At 49.9% G+C, this 16,380-nt stretch overlaps 1 protein-coding gene across 1 annotated transcript; it reads right to left on the bottom strand.

Moving 5' to 3' along the window:
• Positions 1 to 12,756: 12,756 nt before the first annotated feature.
• Positions 12,757 to 14,904, bottom strand: LOC136299101 (urotensin-2 receptor-like). The gene has a single exon (XM_066200429.1). The coding sequence runs from the start codon at positions 14,902 to 14,904 to the stop codon at positions 13,801 to 13,803; it is 1,104 nt and encodes a 367-aa protein (XP_066056526.1). The 3' UTR covers positions 12,757 to 13,800.
• Between the last annotated feature and the right edge of the window lie 1,476 nt (positions 14,905 to 16,380).

Genomic DNA, 16,380 nt, shown 5'->3' with positions numbered 1-16,380 from the left:
TGGGTTTAATTTATTTTAGGCCGCTTAAATACCCTGAATAACTTTTTTATTGGGGGTCCCTCCAGATAATGACATCTAACTCTGAACTTGAAACACGTTAATTTCTGTCCTTTTTGGGGCTCAGCTGCCTGTTGCCACTGGGAACTGCAGGGCTCTGATTCTTAGAACTCTGAGCGCTCCGAGGGCAGGATTTGTTTGAGTAGCATGAGGCTGATGCCAAGCTGCTGCACAGGAGTGCTCTTAATTGAACAGAGGTGATGACAGAGCATGGCTGGAGGTGTCCCAGTCGTGTGAGGACCTGTGGAAAGAGCCCTTGTGCTTAAAATAAAGAAAGGTCAGTGCTTGTGCGGTGTGAACTGGGGCCGAGTCCTGATGTTAAAATGACAGCTTTGCACCTGAAAGCAGACTTGTTACCAGTACCTGGGAATGCTGGGTTGTGTTTTGAGAGGAGATTTCTTGTGAGGAAAGGGAAAGGCTGCTGGTGTGAAAATCCCTGAGTGAAATAGAAAATGCAGCAGGAGAGCAAGCCAGATTTGACTCCCTGCAACGAGGCTGAGTGGAGCCTCCTGAGGACTTCTGTGAAGTTGTACTACTTTTAAAACCACATTTCCATTCAAATGCCTTGTGGAATACCAGGAGCTTTTGAAAGCTTGACAGGTTTTGTGGTCAGATTAGATTCCTAGAGTACACCTACCTTTCAGTCCTGCAGCATGCATTAAATTTTAATTTTTTTATCCCCTGTGATTCTAGGAACTCTAGGTGGATTTCTTGGCATTTCTCATGTACAACATCTTCATTGTGTGAGCAGTTGTGGAACCATTATGGCTTTTAATTCCCTGTAAGTCAGCTGAAGGTTTGGGAGGGCACATTTATGTTGAATTATGAGTCATTTATTACTCTATGAATGTGTATCATCCACCTGAAATATTCTGTGCTCCATCTCAATCCATTTCAAGTCCGGAAATGTTTACAAGGATACCCGATTTACAAAAAGATTTTAATTTGGATTTATAGCAGAAATTCAGCTTCACGTCTTACTTATTTTTAAGGTCAGCAGCTGGGTGCTTTAGGAGGCTGTAGCACCTAATAAAGTGCACATTAAAATAAATGTAGCTGAAAGGGCATCGATGATGACTGTGCTGCCAAGGAAATCTGGTTTTGTTTCTTCAATTGCATTTCTTGGTATTGAATTGCCCCTTCACACTTTCCTTTCCCCAGTAAATAAAGATATTGTTTTTGATGTCAGAGTTCCTGGTGTTCCTTCTCCATCCAGATATCCTTACACAGGGTTTGCAGGGATTTGGTTCTCTCTGACCTGCTCGTGGGGAGCTCTGTGCAATGTTTTTGTCTTGTCTGAATTCTAGGGGTAAAACCAGGAAATGCTGCTGGAGGTCAAATGTCTTTGAGTGGGGAGGAATAAATCCAACCAATCTACCTTCTCTAAGCTAAAAAAAAGTGAAAAAAAAAAAGTCCCCACTCCTGTCTTCCCTTTTTTGAGTCTCTCTTGTGGAAATCCAAGCAAACATTCCAGGAGCAGCAGCAGAGTTACTTCCTTTCTGAACCACAGGTGGCTCCGGCTCACGTGGATCGTCTCAACCTGGGAAAATCCAGCCAAGGCAGCGTCCTGCAGGGGTGGGAATCCTCTGCTCCCTGTGCAACACCCTGAAGAGCTGGAGCTCTGCCTTGCTTTGGGTCTTGGGAACACTCTGAGGACGCTGAGAGCTCATTTTACATCATTGGCCGAAGCCTTCCAGCTCTCTCTTCCTGATTGTTAATTTATCCCCAAAGTCTCCGTGTGGCCGCTTTTTATCTTCTGTGGGCCTTGGTGGCTTTGGACTAAAGTTTTTCATTGTGGATTTTTCAAAGGAAACAAAGAAGTGTCCAGTTTCCCAAGTACACCTCTTTGAGCGTGTCCATCTGCCCTCAAATCACTCATTTCACCTCTTCCAGTGCATTATCTATCCATTGACTGGCTTGCTAGCACTGCAGAGGAGTTGGCTTTTTCCTCTGATCCCTTTAGCCCACGTGGGGTATTAACCTTTATGAAGGATTTCTAACTCAATTTTTGAGATTTTTTTTCATTCCTCAGCATTCATTTTTTTTCCCCCCCCAAATACTCGTTTTTCTTCTAGCAGGGGCATTGTCCATGTTTACACCAATTATTTCAGAATATTTCCATCTTGCCTGTTTGCCTGTAAAGCTGAAATAATGACGAGGTATGGATCAGTTTTGCCTGCTGTTGAACGTTCTTGTCTTTCCTGATACCTCCTGGACAAGGAGTAGGGAATTTTGAAACAGATCCCAAAGAGAGTGAGTCAGACCTTGAGATCACAGCAAGAAATGCCTTGCTTGAGTAGTTCTTACTCTGGAATCAATAAAACAGCCTGGAAGTGCCATCTCCTTTATTTGTGTAGCATTTAGATGCATCTAAATAAAAACATCTTGGTTTACTGCTGGCTAATCCTGAGGCTGTCCAAGGAACCCAGACCGGGTGAATCCACGAGCTGCCAGCTCAGGTTGAGATTGTTCATAATGAACTGCACTGAAACCTGCCCCTGTTTGAAGGAAATATTTTATTTATAGGGAGAAGCTGAGATTTGTGGAGCGTTCATGTCCCACGTTTCTGGGAATTTCTTGGAATTGTCCTCCAGTGTTCAAAAAAAGCTCCTTTTAGACATGGATACCCTCCCTGTTCTTTTCTTAACAAACCACAGCAGTCCCTCCACCCTCCCCCAAAAAACCACCAATTATGTTCCTGAGCCACGATTTTTCTGTTCAGACACCTTGAGGAGTTGTCTCTTTTCTCGTTCCTCAGTTTATGCAATTATTTTAAGCTGTTTATATAGATGCCTGGACACTTAACTGCTGACTCCACAGGAAAAAAAAAATTAAAAATCTTGCTGTTTTCCTTTGAGAGAGCTTTTCCCTGCCAGGGGAAGGGCTCTGGGTGGATTCCTACCTTGGGGGTGACCTCCTCAGCATCTTCACTTGTGGCAATAAACAAAGGCAGGTCCTAACGGAGTCATCCCGCTTGTCTCGGCCCTGGGTGGTGGTTTCTTCCATTCCCTCCAGCAGGGAATCGTTTTTATTTCTGTTACGTCACTGGGTTCTGCATGGTGGGGCTTTAATTGTGGTTCACGGAATCACCTCGTAAGAAGAAGGCCACGTTTTACCAGGTGATTCGAAACCTGAAAGGCTGCTGTGAAATAAGACAAACTCTGGGCCCTTTTAGTCCCTGCACTTCTCTACACAAAAGAAAGAAGTGATCTTGTGCTTGGATTATTTCTACTTCGCTCCGGGCCGTAAATGCGTGTTTTCTCGGTTTCTTTATTTTAAAGGAAAATAGGAATTCATTTGAGAGTCATTCCTTTCCACGGGGATGAATATGATCAAAATAAACTTTGACTAGCAGGGAAGAAGCAATACTACAGGAGTCAGCCAAGCGGAGGGGGAAGTTAAATTTCAGGTGGTGTTAGGCAGAGAGCAGCTACAGGAGATTTCTCCCACACTGACGTGTCCGTGCCAGTTTGAACTGACATTTTTCTCCTCCTCCTCCTCACTCTGCTTTATTGTTTGACTAGAAGATCAGACAACTGGAAACTGAGAGCTTTCAGGCAGCAAAGCTCTTCCTGTTCAAAGCTTTTATAGAATTTTCAATAGGACCTCTTGATAACCACTTGCTTCAGCTTCTTACCCTGTCCGTCCTCTGAATTAATAATGATCACTGAATATGCTGAAATAAGTTAAGTGATGCTGCATCCACCTATTTAAAAAATGATGAATTGTGGGGTTTTTCTGCATTTATCTTGTGTATCAAATGGGCTTTTTTTTCTTTTTTTAAGTGATGGTGTCCTCCACATACAGCTTGTGTCTGTTGCACCTTTTCTGGAACTGGACAGAATTTAGACCTGGAAATAAATAATCCAAGAAGAAATTAATACATGGAAAGTTTCCCCTTAGGGGGAAAAAAGGGGGTTTGAAATATTTGTGGGTTTTGGAACCGTAAGAAAAAACAGAGAAAAAAGATAAAATAATTGATTTATTAATCCTTTGGGTGGGCTGTAGGGAATGTGCACCTGCTCCTCAGCACTCCCCACCGAGGCTGTACTCTGCTTTTAAAAGCTTGCACAGGTAAGGGAAACCCAGCCCTCTCCCTGCCCATTTTCCCTTTCCAGGTGCACGTTTTGATGGAGATCTTGATCCCTTCAGACCATGAGCAGGAAAAATCTCCTTTCTCTGCCTCAGCACCAGCACAAGACGAATTCCTGTGGATTTCTCAGGAAGGCTGTTCCCACCTGGAGCTGCCAGCACAGGTGATGGGGACTCACTCAGGTCACATTTAGCAGTGCCTTGAAGCCTTCCCCTCTCAGCTGCTGCCTCTGAGCTTTTTCCTCTCGACATCTGCAGCGTGAGACCTCTTGACTTTGTTTTCTAAATGCCTTTAGCACCTCCGGACGGCCGTGAGTCAGTGAAATCCGGCGTGCTGCAGAAATTATCACATTCAATGCAAGTTAAACACGTTTTGTCCCTTCCGTTAATTTTTCACGAAAGGCTTTGGAGCAGACTGCTAAAACTTGTCCTCTTCCTAATCATTCTCTTTAAATGAAATACTTCGGCCACAAAGCATGCACAAAAGGGCATTAATCAAAAACCTTTCCATAGTTGAGTTGTACAGGGAGATATTTCTGAGATGTTCGGGTCTAAATTAATGATTCTGTCCTCTGGTCAGGACAGGTTTGTGATTTGCAGGATCTGGGCGAGGCAGAAGTGAAGGTGTTTGATGGCCCAGCTCCCCTGGAGCGGGAGGCGTAATCATTCTGTAACTGTGGCGCACTGAAAAGGGTTTCTGTGTTAAATTTATAAACGTGACAGGGTCATTAGGAACAGCAGCGACCTCTTGTTAGACCGTAGGACAGAACAAAAAACCAGAAATCTTTGTGCCTTAAAGTCTATAATGAGTAAACCTGAGTCAGTGGATCAATGAGTTTGAAAAGCAGATATCATTGTGTGCCTGTCCCCTGAGCAGGGTTAGTGACCCCTGGATTTATTTCCTTCTGGCTGTGGATGGATGCGGAGCTGGGAGAAGGTTCAGCCACTGCCTGCTCTAGACACCCACAGCTTCCTCCTAGGAGCTGCTGAGGGCTTCTGCAGAGGAGGCAAATGATATTCCAGATTGTTAAATTCATCAGGTTTTAGCTCTCTAACGGCAACACCTGCTTGCTGAATGCGTTCCGAGCAGTCCAGCTGCACCAGACTGTGTCACTTAGGAGACACGGATTTTCCAGTTGTGTCCACAGCCCTGGAAGGGGAGGACAGCCTTGTGCAATCTGAGCCAGCTTTAGTCACGGAGCATGCCAGGGGTTCAGGTTTGCATCAGTGTGACAAGTCAAATCTGTCTCTAAATCAACAGCCCTGAAACGGGAAAATTATTATTTTGTTGGGAAGAACACGGGTGTGGAAAGAACGCTTGGCTTAATGAGCTTATCTAATCTCAGTCTCCTTCATAAGTACCAGCCTGACTGTAAATACTGAAGTTCTTTTTGGAAGATAATAGCCAAGAATCCACAGGAGGATTTACCACTCCAAAACAGCTAAGAAGCTGAAACTAATCAGAAAATATGAAAACTCCACAGAACTGAACATTTTGCAGCATTGCTGTGTTGGAGCTGGGAGTCCCTCTGGGCTGGGGCCAGTCCTTGGCAGGAATTTGTGCGAGAGCCTCAGGTGCCACAAATCCTTTATACTTCTGCAAAATGCCTTTGGGATTATTATGACGATCCTTGAGGGTTTTCTCGTCTTCCTGCTCCCTGCGGACTGTGCCTGTGCACCTCTGAGAGCAGGGGAAGGTTCCTGCCAGGGAGGTGCCACCAGCCTGCAGACCCCCCCTGTGTCCCAGGGGAGCTCCCAGGGTGCCCTGGCTCCTCTCTGGAGACAGCTACTCTAAACACTGGGGTAAGTTTATCCTGGTAAAGTTTATCCTCAGGGCCAGGGCTCCATCAATTTGTCCAGTTTATGTTGGGAGGAGACAGTAAAACTGGTGCTTACGAGAATTCCGGCTGCACCCCCTCCAGACAAGGAGACCCTCGTGTCCCCCGGCCCCGCAGGAGGTGGGTGGTGGGACCACCCCAGCAGGAGGTTTGGGGTTTGGTGAGGGCTGGAGGGTTTGCTCTGGCTCTCAGTCCAAAAGGCAGTGAGCAGCTGGGATGGGGAGGACACATCTGGGCACTCCGAGGAGGTGGTGGTAGAAGCGGAGTCCCCGCGGGGGGATTGGGAGAGGAGATTCGGGCTCCTCGTGGGACTCGGCAGCTGATGGGATGAGGTCTCACCTCCCGCTGCTGAAGAGGTGCTGGGAAGGAGTAAATGCTAAATCTGGGTGACGCTGGGTGCTGGATGGCAAGGTCTGACATCCCAAACGATAGGGACTGAAATCACGTGGATGCACAGGATGGGGAGAGGGAAAAGGAGCTGCTGTCCCAGGGCCTGCAGCAGAGGGTGGGATCCCTTTGCGAGCAGAGGCTGCAATGGCTGTTCAGAGACATTTCACCTCGTACTGAGGGCTGGGATCAGTCTGCAGCACTTCTCCAGCCATCCTCTGCTGCCAGGACTCCGGAGCTGCTGATTTTTTTGTGGGTAAAGAAAGGGGGCCGGTGGGAAAGCAGTGCCCTGGCGTGCCGTGGGAAGATACTTCGGCAGGGACACTTAGCAGGAAAGAAAAGATCCTGACGGCATTGCTGTCGTCCTCTTCCCAGCACAGGACCTCCAAAATCCAGCAGAAAACCTCGAGGGACAGGGGCTGCCTCCGTGGCCTCCACCCACACAAACCTGGGAGATGCCCAGTGGGAAGTCACTCGCCTGGTGGAAGGCAGCAGCTGCTTTATTGAGGGGCTGTTTAATTGTTCTGCTACAGCAGCTGCCTCTGCCTTATTAATTTAGAACTCACTGGCTGAAAAAGCTAATTCTAGCTCCTACTTTACCTTGATTCTTTTTCCTCTGGGGCAACGAGAGATTATCCCACAACACTTCTCTACTTGAAATCACACGATCTCTTGGAGATCTGCCTTATGCCTTGTCCTCTTGTAAAAAAAGATTTGAAGTCACCTAGAGCCCACCAAGAGCTTCATCTTCTCAGCAGCCCAGACTCGGAATGGGTGAGCTTTGTTAATTTAGAGCACTTTGACAAAACCTTCAGTTAGGACCCAGTGGAGGACTGCAGGAGCTCTCATTCAGGTCATGTGTCCTGCCAGTGTGAGAGTTACAACTGTGGACAGGTTTGGATTCCATTTCATTTCATTCACCAATTTTGTAACCACGGGTAACAGCAGAACTGACGTGGCTCTGCACTGCTGCAAGGAGGCTGTCAAGGTTGTCAGGTTTTAAAATCAACCAGCTTTGATGACTCTTCTGTTCTGCAGCATTTACCTCACGGAGTTTGCCCCTGAAAAAAAAAAACCTGTTTAAAAATGACTTTCCTATTTTTTGCAGCATTTGAACTAAAGCATGATTAGAAGAAGTTCAAGGATGCCTTTGCAGAAGACTGGTGTGTTGCCACAGATACAAGATGTGGGTTGTTCTAATGCCTCCTCCCTTGCAGAAAAAATAAATTTACTTTGTTCTGAAGTGCGTTGGGAAGGATGAGGCTCAGAACAGACTCTTCCTTCCTTCCCACAGGATCAGAGGAGCCGTGACCTCTTGGAGGCTTTGAACGTTTGTCACTTTGGAAGTGCAGAGGAGATAAATCTGCCCGTGGTCCGTGAGGGTTTCAGGGCTTTTCAGATTTTTTTTCCTTTGGGATTCTGAGCAGTGCAATGCTGGGGGCTGGCTGCCAGCCCGTGCTCCCCAAAGGGAGGAGGCTGTGCGAGCCTGGCACAGGAGCTGCTGCTGCCTCCTGCCATGCCCAGCTTGTCTGCTGGGACCTGCATCTCCCAGGGGTTTAGGTGCCCTCTCTGCACACGCCAGGGGTGCTGCTGTCTCTCCCCTTTCAGCATTGCTACCCTAGAGACAATTTACCTGCTCCATCCTTGCAGATTTTTGAAAGATAGGCTCAGGATACCCAAGAACAAGCGCTCTGTAGTGCCTTGCCCTCAGAGGCTTCTTGCAAGAGGCAGCCTTGTGCTTCTCAAATGTCAGGCTGATATTTAAAAGAATAACAGAGGTAGAAGGCTGTGAGTTTGATGGACGTCCCTGGCTTGCAGGAGCACACAGATGAACTGTCTGTGCTTATGGACACAGCACATTTAGCTCCAGGAATCTCCCTTGCTTTGTTTGGATGGAGTCATGTTTGGTTCTAGTTAAGAATTCAGGAGCTGCATTCTGGAATGCACAAGGAAAGACTAACGGCATCTCGGAGAGAGATTGGCCAAAACAAGCTGGAACGAACTTGGCAGGTTTTACTTCTTCAGCATTAGCATGGCTTTGGTTTGAGAGCGGTTCCCTCTGCCAAGCCTGGCTGATACTGCTGGTGGCTTGATGGTGCACAAACTTATTTATTGCTTCCCTTCCACAGATCCCAATGGAGGGGTCTGGGCGGGATCTTCTGCAGTATTGAGGCTCAGCCTTTTTTAATAAATGCTTTAAGGAATGCTCGTTAACTCTTCACCCCATCTCTCACTGTAGAGGCATTTCTAGTGCTCACCGAAATGTTTCATTTAAATTAAAATTTGTGTTACAAATGGGGAGAATCAGAAAAGCAGAGCCCCAAATGCCAGAAGACTTCTACAGGATTCATTTCTCTCTTTCCTCTTTTCATTCTCCCTTTCTTGGGTGGGTGACCAAAGTAAAATGATGCAGCAGTTTTGCTCTGGCAAATTCCATTGGGAGCATTTTCTCTGGGGACAAGATGGCTCCAGTTGTGACCACAGAGCACAAAGCTCAGTTTTGAGCGTTCACATTTGTTAAACTGGAATTCATCTCCCCCAAAGGTGAAATATGCCACGCCAGAAACTCAGTGTGGGCAGAAAGCTGCGTTCCTGAGCAGAAATATTTATGATAAAAAAAATTTGATATATGTACTATTTAAGATTTTAATATATCTATATTTAGTATAATATTAATATATCAAAATGTTTTCATTAATTATTAATAACTTTATATTACTATTTTATTTTATTTAAATAAAATGGGTTTTTTTGCTGAAATAAAACTGGGTATCTGACAGAAGCTTGTTGCATCCCAGAGGTTTGGCGGGGAGGAGTTCCTCCATCTGCCTTCACAAAGCTCAGCCTGAGCCATCCAACCCCTCCCAGCGCTTTGCCACCAACTGACGCATCCTTTCTCCCTGCTGTGCTCCCGACACATTCCCAAAGAAGGGCAAAAAACTCGTATAAGGGTAATAACAATAACTTTACAAGGTGCTTACACCCTGCGAAGCTGTGGCTACTGTTTTGAAGACAAAGGAATTTATTTCTCATAAACCACAGTGATTAACTCGGCCTCTCTCTGGTCCCCAGGAAAAAACCCTAAAAACTAACAGCGAACCCCAATATTATCAGGCAGAAATAAACCCAGCTGGGCTAAACTGGAGTTAGTCACCAGCTCTGGGTGATTGTGTGGGTGCTGGCTGGGAGGATGCTGTGCAAAATGACAGGAATGAACTTAGTCTGGGTTTGGCACAGGAAGAAACACGGGAGAGGAAAGGGAACTCTTGGAAGTAGGTTCTTCTCCTCTTCTCTTCTCTTCTCTTCTCTTCTCTTCTCTTCTCTTCTCTTCTCTTCTCTTCTCTTCTCTTCTCTTCTCTTCTCTTCTCTTCTCTTCTCTTCTCTTCTCTTCTCTTCTCTTCTCTTCTCTTCTCTTCTCTTCTCTTCTCTTCTCTTCTCTTCTCTCTTCTCTCTCTCTTCCCCTCCAGATGCCAAAGTAATGCTCCACTTTAGAGGGCTAAAATGCTTTTATGCGGTTTCACTGTGCTGTGATTTGGGGCAACCTCTGTGTTTTAAAGCCTAGAAATAAAACCAGCAAATTTTCTCCCTGAGACCTCGGGATGGGAACTTGCTGCTGCCACCAGAGGGACTCCGAAATGCGACAGAAAAGCCGAGTGCCCTCAAACCAGCCAAACTTCTGGCAAAGCTCCCTGACTTTCTGGGGCTGCTCTGAGGATTTTTCTGCATTTTCTGTGCCCAGGGCTTGAGGGCTGTGAAATGAGCTTTATGTGCTTTCTTCTGTAACCATCCTCCTGATTATGAATAGATTATTAATAGACTCTAATAGATTATGAACTCCGTCATCCCTCCCATTCCCCACAGTTAATCCCATCTTGCAGCTCAAGGTGCAAAACCCTCATCAAGTCCCCTCTCTTTTGGTGGCTTTCCTGATGTTCAGTCACACACCGAGCACCAAACCTGACTGCTGAAACAGGAGTTAAAACGCTCATGATTTGCTTGCACTCACGAGGGAATTGTAACCTGGGGCCCTTGAGCTTTTATTGCAGATTTGGGTTTTGGAAGTGAGGAGAAAGATGATTTAAAAATACGTGACTGAAGGTAAAGGCTGCAAAAAATTCCATGAGGTTCGGATGGATTCCCCTGTGTCTGATGGAAACAGTCATTCTCATTTGCCCCACAAAGGAGTGGTCTTTATCTTGTCAAGTCAAAGTGGAAAAATTGCCATTGGTGCAGCAATTTTCCCTTCTGAGAAGGAGATCCCTCCATGAAGGAAGGAGAGAGCACTCAGGGTGAAACTGCTTTTCTTTCCCAGTCTGGGTTGGTGGGGTTTTTTTTGTTATAAGCCCCTAAATCCTAAGGGGCATTGAAAAAAATCTCGAGTGATTAAATTATTTTCTTTCTTGTAAAGCATGTGTGGAGTTTTATAAGGACAGCCTCTGGCCCAACACAGAAAAGGCTCCTGCCTTTCCTAAAATTCCCTAAAAATGAAGAACTGTGTCACTGGGCCTGCAGCAACATTTCATTTTTAATAAAGAAACACCCAAAGCATTAAGAACCACAGGATTACAATGATTTAGGTATGACAAGTGACCCCAGGGTACACAGAACTTGATTTCCTGGAATGCAAAATAGCCAAAGTGAAATAGTTTTCAAGGAACTCTCCACATGTTGTATTTTAGTTACAGCCCCACTGATCTCCCTGTTGTTACTGAGTCCTGACCTGAGATGCCTCAGATTTACCTGAAGTGACACCAACCAGAGAATTTGCAAAGTCCCATCATCCAGATTCTGCTTATCTCAGTTTTCACACAACCTCTGCGTCTGGGGACACAAGATGTTTTTAATCTCATGGCTTTGGGGATCCCAGCTCTTCAGCGCTCAGGACAGGTAACAACTCTCCCTCGTGTAGGAAATAACCTGAGCTGCCTTACAGCAGCCGTGCAGAGCCTGCACACAGGGAGATGTGCTTAGGAATGCTGAGATCCCAACCCCAAAGCTCCCCAAAATCCTCTGGGAGAGCAGCAGGTAAAGCCACCCCTCACAGGTAACCTGAAGGTTGTGTCAGCCCCAGGCAGGGCCAGCAGCAATCCCCTTCCCAGGTGAGCTACCAGATTAATTTGGTTTTGTTGTTAAAGGAAAACCCACCAGGACAGTGGCCTCATTCCCAAACCATGAGCACCCCAAGAGGAGTCAAGGCTTGCCCAGTTACAGACAATGGGAACTCAGCTAAAACTTCTGCTCCAGCAGGATATTTTCGAAGTGGACCAAACCTACTGCCTTTTGGCAGCGTAACTGGTCTGACGGGCCAGAAGGAGGGATGTTGTTTCTGAAATGCAGCTTTTGAATGGAGCTCTGAGCCCTGGGAGTGGTGTTTGTGCAGGTCTGCACCAGTGAAGAGCTGTCACTGAGCACACACAGCAGCAGCTTGTGGCTGCTGAGCCCTTCTGGGGGTGGAACAGCCCCTCCTGGGCCCAGGGACCTGCTGTGTGGGCGATGCCCTAAGTTTCAGCTTTCAAGTTTTTCAGATTCTGCGCTGCCCAGGGGTGCAGCTCTGAGCTCACAGTCAGTGTCACTCAGCTCTGCACACAGCAGGGACACAAAACAAATCCTTCTCCTGCTGCACACCAAGGACAACTGGGACAAGTCTCCAGGCCCAAAAGCACAATGGTGGACTGAAGAGAGAAGACAAGAAGGATGGGACCTCACAACCTGAAGCTGTAATTGGACAATTTTTTATGTGCAAATGGACCAAAACTTATCAAAGTGTGAGACCCTGTGACCGTTTGTCCATTTTGTCACCATTCTGGGTCCAGTTCGGGTGCAGCCCTGGCCAGACTCTTGTCCTGCCCAAGGCATATCCTAAGGGTCTTTCAATAAATATCTACTTTATTCTCCAGCTCTGCCCAGTCTTTGTTTCAGGTCAGCCTTCCCAAGGTGTCATGGGCACCATCCAACTCACAGGGTCTCTGCTTGGAGTAAGCTTGGCGTTGTCAGAGCCTGGGGGAGAGAGGAGCAGCGCTGGGATGAAAACCCTGAACAGTGACAAATGTAACAGGGTCACAGAACGGTTTGGGTTGGAAGGAGCCTTGAAGATTAACCAGTTCCACCCCCTGCCATGGGCAGGGACACCTCCCACTGTCCCAGGTTGCTCCAAGCCCCGGTGTCCGACCTGGTCTGGAACATATCCAGGGATCCAGGGGCAGCCGCAGCTTCTCTGGGCACCCCATGCCAACACCTCCCCACCCTCACAGGTGAATAGAAGAAGAACATTGAACCCAACTTCATCCCCACAGCTGGAAACTGCAGCATCTGCCCTGATAAATACACCCCCCTGAGCTGGGTGAAGAGACCAGGCGAGGGGAAACCTGAGCAGGGTCCGTTTTCAACAAGCTTTTATTTATAAACTGACGCTTTACAATTGTTTAAGTGCTTACAGGCATCTCCAGGATATGTGGTGAAGGTTTACCGTGAGATGCCAAGCAGGGAGAAAATGAGCAGAATACATTGAGGCAAAATGGTTTTGATCGAATGTCATGAAAAAATTTGTCTCTTTTATAATGATTTTCATGATATAGGATTCAGTCATTTTTCTTAGAGCCTCAGGTCATTGAGTGATAGGGTTATAAATAATTTTTTATTTCTTCCAAGGTAAATTTTCAGGTTTGTCAAGCTCTGTTGACTTTTAAGAAAAGGACAAACTTTTTCAAGGAAAAAAAAAAATCAGTGGCAAATTCAAACCACCTTAGGTAGAAACCTTTAAAAATTACAAGAGTTTTTTGGGTTTTTTTAAGGTAATCCTGCGGTTTCTGTCAGCTTACCTGGTGGTTTTTGAATGCTTGGAGTTCAAAGTGCTGCTGCAATGGATTTTAAAGTAGAGACTTTAAGCTTGATAGAACAGTAGTGCACCGTAACGTAACAGAAAACAGGAAAAGGGGCTTAAAATTCTCTTCACACACTCCAGAAACAGCCAGCGGTAACACACAGGGCAAACCCAAGGCTGGCAGCTCACTTAGGTGATAGAGGGCCAATTTCGGATTTCTGCAGCTCTGACCCAGCTGTAGCCCCAAGACAGCACTGAGAAACCACACGGCAGAAACGCTGTGGGGAGCCGGAGCCGAAACTCAGCCAAGCACGGAAAGAGTTTGTGGCAGGACCGAACAGAGCATCCACCTCATCTTCTGCACCCCGAACCCCGCCGGATTTGTTCCAAACTGCCGCTGGCTCCCGGCAGGACCCCCCCAACAGCCCTCAGCCGGATGGAAATCCAAACTCATCTCGCAGCTTTGGGACTCACACGGCTTCTCGCCCCTCGTTGGGGAGAGCCCCAGAAATGAGTTTTTAGACCCCGGCAGGACTCGGGGGTCCCAAAGCCCTACCTTGGCCGGACGCTCTGCCGGTCCTGCGTGCGGGCAGCGCCTCCTCTTCCTCACTTGTCCTTCAGCGTGGCCATGCCCAGCGCCTCCGAGCTGTAGTCGTACTGGTTGCTGGAGGACATGGAGCGGCCCCAGGAGCACTGCAGGTTGGAGCCCCTCTTGCGGAAGGACGACGTGAACCTGTAGAAGTTGCGGTGCCGGTTGCGCAGGTACTCCCGGTAGTTTTTGGTGAGCAGGGTGTAGAGGAAGGGGTTGATGCAGCTGTTGCTGTAGGTCAGGCAGGTCACCAGGTAGTTAATGCACTTTTGGGTTTGGGTGGTGAGCTGCAGGGAGCTGCTGTAGAGGCGCACCAGCTGCCAGATCCAAAAGGGCAGGAAGCAGGCCCAGAAGACCAGTACGATGCTGAAGATCATGATGAGGACCTTCTGCCGGGGTGATCTCTTGCTCTTCTCCTTGTGCGGGGGGTTCCTCTGGGACTCCAGGTAGGTCCTGGCCAGGCGCGTGTAGAGGAAGCCGATGATGATGCCCGGGGCCATGATGCTGGTGCTGAAGAGCACGGTCAGGTAGGTCCTGTAGGCATCCACGCTCCAGGTGGGCGCACACATCCTCTTCACCTTGCCCTCCGCCTTGCCCCCCTCGGTCAGCGTGACCATCAGCATCATGGGCAGCGTGAGCAGCAGCGACACCGACCACACGGCCCCCGCCGTGACCTTGCGGTAGCCCCGCGACCGCTTCAAGGTGTCCAGGGGCCGGGTGACGGCCAGGTAGCGCTCGGTGCACATGAGGGTGAGGGTGAAGATGCTGGCGTGCATGGTGAGCAGGTCCAGGCTGAGCAGGATGCGGCAGCCCAGGTCCCCGAAGTACCAGTCCTGAGCCAGGTACGTGCAGACGATGAAGGGGATGGTGGAGAGGTAGAGCAGGTCGGCCAGGGCCAGGCTGACGATGGAGCTGTACATGGGGGCGGCGCAGCGCGCCGAGTGGCACATCACCACCAGCGTGTAGACATTGCCGGCCACCCCGGCCACGTACATCACCGACAGCACCGTGCCGAAGGCCGAGGGGATGAGCAGGGGGCCGCCCCCGGGGGCACCCCCGCCGCCCGCCGCCGCCGCCGCCGTCCCGTTGTCCCCCGCCGCCGCCGTCCCGTTGGGCTCCATGGGCGGCGGCGGCGGCCCCGGCACCGTCGCACCGGCCCCGGAGCTCCCGGCCCCGGCGGCGGCCGCTCCGCCCCCCGCGGGAGGCAGGGCGGTCCCGGGCTGCCCCCGGGGGAAGGGCCGCCCCCGCTCCGCGCCCGCTGCCGCCGCCGGGACCCCCCGACCCCGCCCGTGCGGGGCCCGGAGCGCTCCGGGGCGAGGGGCGAGGGGCGCCGGGCGGGGACCCTGCGGAGAGCGGCTCCAAGAGCCGGGAACGGGGCTCCAGGAGCCGGGAACGGGGCTCCAGGAGCTGGGAACGGGGCTGTGCTCTCCGCGAACGGGGCTCCAAGAGCTGGGAACGGGGCTCCAGGAGCCGGGAACGGGGCTCCAAGAGCCGGGAACGGGGCTCCAGGAGCCGGGAACGGGGCTCCAAGAGCCGGGAACGGGGCTCCAAGAGCTGGGAATGGGGCTCCAAGAGCCGGGAACGGGGCTCCAAGAGCTGGGAACGGGGCTGTGCTCTCCGCGAACGGGGCTCCAAGAGCTGGGAACGGGGCTCCAAGAGCCGGGAAGGGGGCTCCAAGAGCCGGGAACGGGGCTCCAAGAGCCGGGAACGGGGCTCTGCCCTCCGGGAATGGAGCTCCGAGAGCCGGGAACGGGGCTGTGCTCTCCGGGGATGAGGCTCCCCGAGCCGGGAACGGGGCTCTAAAAGCCGGGAAGGGGGCTCTGCCCTCCGGGAACGGGGCTCCAAGAGCCGGGAACGGGGCTCCAAGAGCCGGGAAGGGGACTTTCCCCTCCGGGAACCGGGCTCTCCCTCCGAAGGATGGGGCTCTCCCCGGCGGGATTGGGGATCCCGGAGCCGGGAGCGTGTCCGGAGCGCCCCGCGCCCCCCGCGGAGCGAGCCCCGCCGGGCAGCGTCAGCCTGCGGGAGCTGCCTGAAAAGTTTTCCTGGCCGCTCCGCTGGAATTTGGCGCTTCCCTCCCGCGGTGCCATCGCCGGCGATGCGGCTCGGCGCCGCGCTTTAGGTCCTCGGGCAAAGAGAGGTGCCAGCGGCCGACAGGGAGAGCCAGAGGCAGCCGCGCTCCGCAGGTGCCCGGCGCAAAGCGCTCCAGATGCGCTCGGAGAGAGGCTGAGGTGGAGGTGGATAGCGCACCCGGGCTGAAACAGCCTCCTTTCTCCCTGGAAAGAGCTCGTATTTTGGAGTTTTACCCAGAAAAGCACGGCAGTGCTGTCATAAGATTTAAAATTCGAGCTTTAGTGGTGGCTGGTTCTTCTGAAGAGGGGGAGGCACAGGGTGGGATGAGTATGAGGTTCACAGAGACAACTTCTCCCCTCAGGCAAGCAGTCTGGGGACAGCACCTTACATTTCCATTTTATTTTAGAGAAAACAGAGATAGGTCAGTCCATAGCCAAAGGACAACTTCCCAAGGGTACCAGGATGCTGTATTCCCTAAGCTACCATTGATTTCCAAAAGGAATTAACTGGCTTTTATGCCTTCAAAC

The sequence above is a fragment of the Chamaea fasciata genome, unplaced genomic scaffold, assembly GCF_029207755.1.
Source record: "Chamaea fasciata isolate MVZ Bird 193981 ecotype frontalis unplaced genomic scaffold, bChaFas1.0.hap1 SCAF_19, whole genome shotgun sequence".
Taxonomy (NCBI): domain Eukaryota; kingdom Metazoa; phylum Chordata; class Aves; order Passeriformes; family Sylviidae; genus Chamaea; species Chamaea fasciata.
This window is presented reverse-complemented; position numbering and strand designations above follow the sequence as displayed.